This window comes from Petaurus breviceps, unplaced genomic scaffold (genome assembly GCF_028583685.1).
Source record: "Petaurus breviceps papuanus isolate PSGF00001 unplaced genomic scaffold, PetGlider_PUasm1.0 183, whole genome shotgun sequence".
Taxonomy (NCBI): Eukaryota; Metazoa; Chordata; class Mammalia; order Diprotodontia; family Petauridae; genus Petaurus; species Petaurus breviceps.
The window spans coordinates 19,364,602-19,375,993 of NW_027185791.1; the positions used below are offsets into that span (position 1 = coordinate 19,364,602).

Consider the following 11,392-nt stretch of genomic DNA (forward strand, 5'->3'; position numbering starts at 1 on the left):
GAGTTCATTGATGATTTGTTTAATTTCTTTTTCTGAAATGGCATTATTTATGTATTTCATTTCCTCTTCTGTTAATTTGGGCAATTTATATTTTTGTAAATATTCATCCATTTCACTAAGACTTTAAAATTTATTGGCATACAGTTGGGCACAATAAATGTTAATTGTTGTTTTAGTTTCCTCTTTATTGGTGGTGAATTCACTTTTTTTCATTTTTTTATACTGATCATTTGGTTTTGTTCTGTTTTTGTTGTTTATTTTTTTTTGTCTTTTGGAGGGCAATTGGGGTTAAGTAACTTGCCCAAGGTTACGTGGCTAGTGTTTTTGTGTTAAGTGTCTGAGGCCAGACCGAACTCAGGTCCTCCTGACTCCAGGGTTGACAATTTACTCACTGTGCCACCTAGCCATCCCCAGTTTGGTTCTTTTTTATATCAAATTAACCAAAGATTTGACTATTTTATTGGTTTTCATAAAACCAAGACTTAGTTTTGTTCATTAGTTTTCTTATTTTCAATTTTATTAATCTTTCCATTGTTTTTCAGAATTTTTTAATTGGTATTTACCTGGGGATTTTTAATTTCTTCTTTTTCTAGCTTTTTAAATTGCATGCCCAATTCATTGATCTCATCTTTCTCTATTTTATTCATATAAGCATTTAGAGATATAAACCTTCCCCTAAGAATAACTTTTGCTTCATCCCATGAGTTTTGAGACTCTAAATTCTGAATTATCTTGTTCCCCCACAATATTTTTGTCCATTCTCAGACAGAAGCAGAGACAATTAGTTGGAAGTCCTAGGATCACAGGGTTAGATCTCAGGACCTCAGAAGTCATCTAGTCCAGTCTCTTTATCACATTCCAGATGAGGAGACCTGAAGCCCAGAGCTTTAGTCGCTTGACCAGCCAGTGTCCTTAGTGCACAGCAGAGGCTGCCCTGAAGGGCTCAGTGCCTCTGATCCCACATGGAGCCTTCTCTCACCCAAGGCCTGTCCTGTCACAAAAGTCACTTTGGGCAGTGGCTCTGCTGAGCCCAATGAGATTCCTCATCTGTAAAACAAACACATTGGAGCTGATCATTCCTAGGACTCTTTGAGCTCTAAAGCCGATGATGCTTTGTTTGCTTTTCCCCTCCTCATGGAGGAATGCTCTCTATCCCTCCAAGTACTATCGCTTAGCTTGGTATGGTGACTGACTGTTGGGCCTGAAGTTGAGAAGACCCAAACTCACATCCTACACTGGATCCTTTATTAGCGAGGTGATCCTAGTCAAGGCATTTTCGTAACCTTTCTTGGCTTCAGCTTCCATCTGTAAAATGGGGATAATAGCACCTATCTCACAGGGTGTCATGTTCTTGAGTCATTTCAGTCCAGTCATACTCTCCATGACCCCATTTCGGGTTTCCTTGGCAAAGATACTAAGGTTGTTTATTGATTATTAGGTTGTTTGCCATTTCCTTCTCTAGTTCGTTTTACAGATGAAGAAACTGAGACAAACAGGGTTAAGAGACTTGCCTAGGGTTGAGGCTGGATTAGAATGCAGGTCCAGGGCTCTATTTAGAGCACCAGCTAGCTGCACCTCATGCAATGACAAGGATCCAATGACTTAACATTATGTCCTCATGGCTCACCTGGGTGCCCTACGCTGGGGCTGATGACTTCTCTCCCAGGCTTCCAAGTCGAACACCTTCCCTGGCCCTCTCCCCAACCCTTTTTCTTCTTGTTTTTAGTTTGTCTTCCCTAATTAAGGTTGTAAGCTCCTTGAAGGCAGAGACTGTCTTTTCTCCTATCTATATCCCCATCACTTAGCCTGACACATAGCAGATACTTCATGTTTACTGATTAACCAAATGCAAGAAACTCTTCAATAGAACTTTGGCAACCTTTGAAAGTAGTACATAAATTTTAAGTATGTGGCCGTCTAAGATTCATTCCAACTCTTAAAAAGTTGTCATTTTACTTAAAGACCTTAAGTTGGTGATAGAAAAGATTAAAAAATAATCATGTTTAATAGCAGCTTTCTTTATACTATTATGGTTAGGTATTCTGAAAAAACTCTTTGACCTTAAAGATGGTTCCTGTCAGCTCTCTGTCCACTTAGGTCTATACATCAGTTTCTACATTTAGATCAGAAACATATTGTGAGTCAGAGAACAAACCGGTACCTTGATTACCAATGGATCCTGAAAATTGGCACATAATTTCCCATCTTTTGCATTTCAAGGGACGGAAGTAATGTCAAAGCCACATTGAGAGCTGAATTTCACTTCAGTCAGTATGTTGTAATGAGGTAGGGAACAAAATGCTAGATTCCATCCCAGAAACCATCTGTAGCCACTGACTGACCCCCGGCCTAGGACCAAAACCTAGAAACCTAACTTTTTCCTCTCTTGCTACAAAATTTGACATATTGAAGGAAATCGGCTCTCCCAAATTTTATATAACAAATCAAGGTTTATTTAAAAAGGTAAAGCTCTTTATGCATACAATTTTGAAATGAAAATTTATAAGTTTTTTAATTAAGCAATATTACAAGCTATTTATAACAAAGTAGTGTTTACATGTCACCAATATAAAAATGTCAGAAGAAACTCAAATTACAGCTTGGATCCTCGGAGATTCAAGTGTTTCATCCCAAATGACACAGGCCAGGTGGCATCCTTCTGTGAAGCAGTTCTCCTGAATCACATCAGACTTCAGGATAGCTGGCATCTGTCGCTATTCCACAGTGGTTATTCTTGTCCCTGGCCATTAGAATGTACCCACTGTTGCCCCAATCTTCACCCATGCTGAAAAGAAAGTTAAGTATTAAGCTTCAGAGCACCATCCAAAAACACATTTCTACTTCAGGGCACAAAGCACCCTGACACATAATGTGACTGAATTCAGGAAATGAGTTGGACCTTTCAGAAAGCAATGAAAACACTTGCTGCTGATAGCTTTGTTATGTGTAGGTGATTAGTTGTGGCCAACTCTTCATGACCCCATTTTTAGGTTTTCTTGGCAAAGACCTGGATGGGTTTGTCATTTCCTTCTCTCACTCAGTTCCCAGATGAGGAAACTGAGGGAAACAGGGTTAAGTGACTTGCCCAGGGTGACACAGCTAGGAAGTGTCTGAGATCCTACTTGAACACAGGTCCTCCTGACTCTAGAGCCAGCACTCTCTTTCTACAGGGCCACCCAGCTGCCCTATTCCTGATAACCATTCACTCAATAGTAAGCACTTTCAGATTTTCCAAGTGCTTTTCCCACAGTACTTTGTGAGTCAGTCTGACAATAACTGTATTAGAACAGTCTGACAAACTGGGCAACAGGAAACCTTTTGTCCTATCAAGTCATCAGTGGTCATGGAAACTGGGAGGAACCACTGGGGAACTCTAAGTCTACTCTGGAAGGGCCCCTTCCACCCACGCCCATCCCTTCTCCATTTCACAGGATCCTAGGAATTCTACCCTTCTTCCTCCTTCCTCTTCCCTCAAAATGAATTAACCAGAAACTGGCAAGAAGCAGGTCAGGGACATTTCAGGCAAGACGCTGGGTTACCTGTTCTTGACAATCCAGTATTTCTCTCCACTTTCTTCATCTACGCCATAGCCCACAACCAGCATGCCATGATCTAGAAATTCACTATCGCAATTTGGTTCATAATAAACACCTAGAATATTTAAGTGAAATATGAACTTGAAAAATACTGACTAGAGAATGACAAGAACATGGTTAAGAAGATGGTTACAGAAATAACGAAGGACAAATGCTTACCACCACGATAGAACTGAAAGGATGAATGTGACGCATCAACAGCAACAGAGACGGGACCCGCGATTGCCACGGCCTCTGTGAGAGCACTTTCCTCCCCTGATGGAATCTCCACATATCTAGTGACATTAGCACCAGAGTTTTCTGGCTCATACCGACAGTTGCCTTCCTTTTAAAATGAAACAGATAAAAGGTTTGGTTTACGATTATCAGTGGCGTTGTCTGGATGAATTTAAAATTGATGGTGACAAAATTAATAAATCTCTGGGCAATGTTCTCCCATCAATTTATTAGATGAACAGCTCAAGAGTAGAACTGGAGGTGGGTGAGGAAAGGACTATTTGAAAGTCACATTGAAAGAAGGCAGCAGAGTGTAAACCAGAGGGCTGGTAAGAGTCCTACACATCACTCCTACGTCAACATGTATCCTGCATGGCTTCTAATGTATGGTTCCAAGGACTCCATTTCTACTTGAATTTGATACCACTGGTGTAAGCCAACCAATTCACTAACAATCTAAGAGTCTATTAGTTGCTGCATACCTGAAAGAGACCAAGGTTCAAATCTAGCTCTTCGCTTACAAGCATTGTGATCATGAGATTAAAGAGGACAGGTTATCAGAAAATCAGGACAATAGCTCCCCAGACAGGGCTGTTTGAAGATCAAATGAAATTAAGTGAATGACATGCTTTTTAAACTTTCAGGATGATATAAATATCAGCAGCTATTTTGCAATATTACAATCAAGTATTATTGAATTCCCTGTTCCTAAGGGAATTGTGGAAGCTAGGGGTCAAGATGGCATCAGGGTGAGGTACAAAGGCCAGAATGGTTTTAGGGTTAGAGAACCTCAGTTTCATTCCAGTCTTTGCTACTTATTACTATGTTTGTGATCTTGAACAAGTCATTGTAAAATAAGGACATCTGACCAAATGATCTATAAAGTATCTGAGACAACACAGTTTACATACTTCCTAAGATCTTCTCTTAGTAGGTGATTATACATAGTGAAGGCAACTAATTTTAAGTATTAATGTATTTTGGATTCAGTTATAGATTTTGTTCACTTAGGAAGTTGGGGATTTAAATCTTCAGTCTTTGCAGGCTTCCTCAACTCCCTTCACCCAAACTGAGACTCTCCTTTGAAATACAACTAAACAAAAATGATGGGGAATGCAATATTTACCTTTCCTTCATAGGGATAGGATTCCTCTGTATCAATGCCTTCATTTTTCATCACATATTCAAAGGCATTAGTCATGAAACCACCTCTACAGCCTATGTTGCCTTCATCCAAAGAACAGTCAACTAAATTCTGTTCACTAAGGGAAACAAGTTTGCCCATCTTACGGAACCACTGGCCTTCCAGGGCACCAGTTGCACTAAATGCCCAGCAAGAAAGACAGTTACCCTGAAAAAGTCAAAAGGAAGCACTGGTTAGTTTACAAGAAAATCTTAGTCATCTTTGTAAGACAAATGCAAATACTTTTAAATATGGAAGGGAACTCAATCACAGAGCTAAGATAAAGTCCCATTATTTATAAGACTGTTTTAGCAATCATAAACTTCACTGAGTTTTATTGTGTTATCTATGGATCAAGCTTAAGCAACTTTAATACCTGATTCTTAACAGGAGTTACATAGCCTTCTTCTCTCCAGTCTACAGATTGAGGGACCGTTACAAAGAGAGGTTTGTGAAACAGAGTTCCTTTGGTTTTCCCTTGAAATCTCTTTGGACTAAAGCCATTCATCACTTGTCTGAATTCCTCGTTGGTCTAAAATGAAAAGAAAGGTGATTTATAGTATTTTGGGAGCAAAAGATAACAGACTACTCAGTATTAACACCAGATTGTGACAGCACACCCACCATATCTCCAAACTTGTTCATTTCCATCCGGAAGCTCTGTTTGCCAGCCCTGTACTCCACATTGTGCATTTCAATCTTTCTCAGATTCTTCTCCCATGTTGCTCTCCTCCAGGTATCTTCATTCTGGAAGCAAGTACAAAGTGTAAGGTTCAATAAGCTTCTCCTTATATTATTACACATTCAAGTGAAACTATGATCAGAACAAATTCATTGGCAATAACTCAGCACCCAATTGGGATGGAGACCACATCCAATGATTGCCATCTCAGAAGGGTTTCCAAGCTCTGATGCTACAGACATCCCCACCCTCTGAACTTCTGTGGGAAAAGCAGCAATCTTGAGCAAATGAAGTCCTTGTCTGGATAACTGCTGGCTTCTGGGGAATGGCCACTTCATTAGTCCAACTTGGATATGCTGTACTCAACACAATTGGAGAAAAAAGTAGCTTAAAGCTTACCCCTCCATAGGTCCTTCTGTGCTGTGACTTCCATTGGTCCCATTTAGCATCTAAAGTAGGGTCAAGTTGTGGAGTGGCAGCTGCTATTCCCAAGCATAGGCAAGCTAAACACAGGTAGAAATTCATGTTCCAAACCTTTAGGGGAAAAAAGGAAGAAAGAGATACAAAATGTGTAAGACTAAAAGTCAAGTCAACCCAAAATTTCAAGCTTTTGTTTTTTGGGGAAATAAACACAATCTTCCCAGTGGAAAAACAAAATTCATTTCACCAAATGCTCATACATTATCTAGTGATGTGCTAAGCATTGTGTGTGTGGGGGGTGGAGTGAGAGTACATGTAAGAGGTAATGCTGATTCAGACATAGGTAGCCCAGTGGATGGAGTGCTGGAGCTTGGGTAGGGGAAACTTGAGTTCAAATCCTGCTATGGTGCTGAAGGCAAGTCTCTCAAACACCCTAGTCCTCAGTTTCTGTATCTATAACAGCACCAACCTCAGACGGTTGTTGTGAGGAGAAAGTGAAATATTTGTAAAGCACTTTGTAAACCTTGAAGCACTAGCTGTTTTTCTTTATTTTTTCCAATTTATTTATTTATGTTTAGTTTTCAACATTCATTTCCACAAAATTTTGAGTTATAAATTTTTCTCCCCATCTTTCCCCTACCCCCACCCCAAAATAGTGAATCTACTGAGGACCCCCTCCCCCAATCTGCTCTCTCTTATGTCCTTCCCCATACCCCTTCTAACTTTCTGCTAGGGCAAGAGGGATTTCTATACGCAGTGCCTGTATATCTTATTTCCCAGCATCATGTAAAAAACAGTTTTTTAAAAAACATTTCTTTTTAAAACTTTGAGTTCCAGATTCTCTCCCTTCTTCCCTCCTCACCCACCCCCACTGGGAAGATAAGCAATTCAATATAGGTTTTACATCTGTAGTTACACAAAATATTTCCATAGTAGATATATTGCAAAAGACTAACTATAATTCCGTCCATCTTCCAGTCTGTGCCACCTTCTATCATCCCCCTTTTTATCCCCTACCCTTTTTTTTTTTTGCTTTTTGGAGGGCAATTGGGGTTAAGTGACTTGCCCCAGGTCACACGGCTCATGGTTTTTTTGTGTGTTAAGTGTCTGAGGCCAGATTTGAACTCAGATCCTCTTGACTCCAGTGCCCATGCTCCATTCACTGTGCCACCCTGATATCCCATACCATTCTATCTTCCTGTAGGGTAAGGTACCCAATTGAGTGTGTATGTTATTCCCTCTTTAAGCCAAATTCAATGAGAGTAAAGTTGACCCATTCCTTTTCACCTTCCTCTCTTCCCCTCCATTGTAACAGTTTTCTCTTGCCTCTTTTATATGAGATAATTTACCTCATTCTATCTCTTCCTTTCTCCTCCCAATAAATTCCTCTCTCATCTCTTAATTTTATTTTTTAGATATCACCCTTCATATTTAACTCATCCTGTGACCTCTGTCTATGTATACATGTAGATACACATGCACACACTCACATATATATTTATACACACATACACCCTCCTGTACATACATATATATGTACATATACTTATATACACATATATATTTCCTTCAACTATCCTCATACCAAGAAAAGTCTCATGAGTTACAATTATCATTTTTCCAAGTAGGAATGTAAATAGTTCAACTTTAATAAGTTCCTTATGGTTTCTTTTTCCTGTTTACCTTCTCATGCTTCTCTTGTTTCCTATATTCAAATGTCAAATTTTCTGTACAGCTCTGGTTTTTTCATCAAGAATGCTTGAAAGTCCGGGGCAGCCAGGTAGCACAGCGAGTAAGAGCACCGGCCCCAGAGTCGTCAGGATGATCTGGGATCGAATCCAGGCTCAGACACTTAGCACCCACCCAGAAACACTTGATCATGTAACCTTGAGCAAGTTACTTAACCCCAATTGCTTAAAAAAAATGCTTGAAAGTCCTCTGTTTCATTGAATGGTCATATTATCCCCTGACTTTCTTTTGACTCTTTATAACCTCAGTGCTTAGAGCACAATGCCTGGCACATAATAGGGACTAAATAACTGTAATTTCTTAAAGTCATTGTAACATTTCTAAGCCTCTCTCTAAACCTAATCACCAAATGCATCCTTTCAGAATTCAGTTTCCTAGGAGCACAATCCAGCAACATACTAGCCCAGAAGAGAGCTAGGTTTGACATCAAGGTGACTGAGTTCAGCACTGACCTCTGCTCTTACTACCATGTGGGCATATATGGGCCTGTCACTTCACCCCAGGCCTCAGTTGCCCTAAGGTCCCTTCCAACTCTACATCCATGCTCCTCTGGACTCTAAAGGTAAGGCTTTACAATTGGCTGTTTTGGGAGGCAGTGAGAGAAGAGGAAAGCCTTTCCTGTCTTTCCTACAGCCCAGAGAGATGGCCATGTCCAGACTTTCAGATCCTATTAGTTTTAGATCTAAAGGCCCTGCTAACCAAAATCCATCTTTTACAAATACAAGGATAAGGAAGCAGGTCACACAAACTCTGGGCATCTAAAACTCCTGCATCCAAAAACAACTTCTTGCCTGCATCCCTCCTAACAATTTCGACCCTTCCTAGCAGGGAAAGGAGGCCAGGTGGAGGCGCCCATGTGAGCCAGGACCTCCAATGACACCTGCCAGGCTGAAGGGACTTGGCCAGAGGCCACTGTCTACCCCTCCCAGCACTCTCCCCATCCCCCAGCTCTGGGGCACCACTTGTGAGGGGTTTGCAGGGCATTAGAAGGGATCTTTCAAGTGGGTCCCAGGAGGGCCTCTCTTCCTCCTCCTCTAGAGTAGAATGTACACAAAGACACACACACAAGTGCATTTACATGTTCCAAGCCTCCAACTCCCACCCAGGGGGTGTCTGCAGAGTTTGCCGGCAGAGGAAATCCAGAAGGGCTCCAGGTCATCCGGGATGAATAAGCCCAGGACTAGGAGGGAGAGCAGTCCCAGATCAGATCTGGGAAGGAAGTTACAGTTCATCGCAGGGCTGGTCACTCCTCATCCCCAAATCCATTCAAAGGGTGACCCTCCTCCCCTTATCATCTCCTTTCCCACTAAGTGAGGGCCCAAAGCACACCCCAGACTGCAGAAGCAGCAGGCTAGCTCCCTGAACTTCAGTAATAGTTATGGCAATTAAAATTAAGGCAAGCATTCCTTTAACACTTTTTGAGATGTGCAGGGGGCTTTCCGGATGCTTCCCCCCATCTGAGCTCCCTAACAACCTCCCTGCAAAGAAGATACTACTAATTCGTCCTGGTTTTACATTGCTTCAGCTGGTTTCACATTTCCCTAATGTCAACTACCCCCATCCCTACTTCAGAAAGAACTAACACACACACACACAAACACACACACACACACACATGCACACACTCACACACACACCCCAGGTCAAGCTCTCCTCACCCAGTCTCGAGCGACAGCAGCAAGAGCGACCACAAACTCTTGCCAGGCCCGGGTTCTGTCCTCTTCTTCTCCTCCCCATCCCAGGGGGCCCCCACAGCCTAAGGACTTTGCCCCTTTCTGAACCCCTCCCTGGGACCTGGGAGCTGCAGCTCACCCGGCCCTCACCTGAGAGTCTCAGCAGTGGCAGGACCTGAGGAGAAGTGGTCCTCCAAAGATACTTGAGGTTCCTGGCAGAAGATTGCCTAGCTCTGGGTCTGCTGGCTCCTCTTTTATGCCACTGTCCCAGGATAAGCCTGCCTGGTCCCACCTCCGATCCTACCCACTGGCTATGCAGGCATGAAGGGGTGGGACCACTAGAGGGGCAGAGACCCCTTGGGGGATGATGCTACTGTGTCTCAACCTTTCAGATTTTGTTGTTGCCTTAGGGATGGGGACTCAAAGGGGATAGGGGAGGGGAAGAGAGGGCTTTGGTGACCCCAGAGGCTGTATAATTATACTTTGTAGAAGGTGAAAAGGCTGGGGGTTTCTCCTAAAGGGCCTCTGCTTACCTGAGGGTTAGAGTTGGGAAGTGGGTGGGAGGAAGGAATAGCCTTGTCACCCTGCAGGACTGAACACAGTGGCTTGGCACAGGTGCCCTGGATAAACCACTTGAATATTCACTGATTCATTGATTCCAACATTTAGAGAGTAATCATAGAGTTAGAGCTGGAAGGGATCCTCCAACCCTGTATTCTATCTATGAAGAAACCGAGGCTTAGGATCTAAGTGACTTGGCCAAGGTCAAACAGCAAATGGCAGCAGTTTGATTCAAACCCAGGCCCTCTCACTCCAAATCCTGAGATTTTCTGAATGAAGACTCTAAGCCAGGAGATTTACAAGACAGGGATCTGAGTCCCCAGGGAGCTTAACTGTGGAGGGGGATGATGGCTATGGACAGACAAATGTAAGATGCTCTAATCAGTGAGACATGCTCCAGAGAAGTGTAACCAAATTGACGCCTTTGTGAAGTTGGGGTTTGGATGTGAGGCTGGTTAGAGGCCGGCTTCCTTATAGAGATGGCATTGGAATTGAGTCCAGCAGGAGAGATGGGGCTTCAACTGGCCATGTGGTGGGGACAGCATTCTAGGCATAAGAAAATGTGGGTTAGAGCTTGGAGGTGGGAAAGCCACACTTTTGTCCTGGCAGCTGTCTTCTCCAGGAGATCTCTCTTCTCTCACCGATCTTCACTTGCTCCCTGTCTATTGGCTGCTTCCCCTAGTGACCACAAAAGTGCCTGTGTCTCCCTTAGCCTCAAAACACCTACACACGATTCCTGCTAGCTCATTCCCTATCTCTTCTCCCTTTTGTGGCTAAATCCTGGAGAAGGCCTTCTACAGCTGGTGCCTCCATTTCCTTTCTTCTCAATCAGTTCTTACCTCCTCGCAGCCTGGCACTGGACCTCATCATGCCACTGAAACTGTTCTCTCCATAGTTGCCAGTGATCTCTTAATCTTGCCAAATCTGTCAGCTTTTCCTCAATCATTATCCTTCTTGACCTCCCTATGCAGCCTTGGACACTGTCGCTCTCCCTCTTCTCCTTGACACTTCCCAGGGTTTCATGCCACACTGCTCTCTTGTGGTCCTCCTCACTCTCACACTTCTCCTTGTCAGTCTCCTTTGTCTGATCTCCCTACACTCATTACCCTGTGAGGGTCATCCAAGACTCTGTCCTAGCTCCTCATTTTGTCTCTTTATTGTTTGATTTGCTGATCTCCTCAGCTCCCATGCTTTCAGTCATTATCTCTATGTAGCTGTCTCTCAGATCAACTTGTCCAGCCCCAACCTCTCTCTTGGCTTTCAGTCTTGCATCTTCCACTGCCTTTTAGACTCTTGAACTGGATCCCATAGA

The 11,392-nt window shown here is 42.7% G+C and overlaps 1 protein-coding gene across 4 annotated transcripts; it reads right to left on the minus strand.

Annotated features, from left to right (window-relative positions):
• Positions 1-2,685: 2,685 nt before the first annotated feature.
• On the minus strand, positions 2,686-6,206 carry LOC138161000 (procathepsin L-like). 4 transcript variants are annotated; one of them, XM_069087757.1, is made up of 7 exons: positions 6,077-6,206; positions 5,664-5,742; positions 5,372-5,460; positions 4,939-5,163; positions 3,756-3,921; positions 3,540-3,651; positions 2,686-2,785 (listed from the first exon to the last, which is right to left on the minus strand). In XM_069087757.1, exons 1-7 carry the CDS (start codon positions 6,200-6,202, stop codon positions 2,686-2,688), a joined length of 897 nt encoding a protein of 298 aa, XP_068943858.1. In that variant the 5' UTR covers positions 6,203-6,206. The 4 variants fall into 4 exon arrangements, with proteins under 4 accessions (XP_068943858.1, XP_068943857.1, XP_068943859.1 ...); XM_069087756.1 differs by having other exon boundaries at positions 5,372-5,527; positions 5,620-5,742; XM_069087758.1 differs by lacking the exon at positions 5,664-5,742 and having other exon boundaries at positions 5,372-5,527.
• Positions 6,207-11,392: the final 5,186 nt, after the last annotated feature.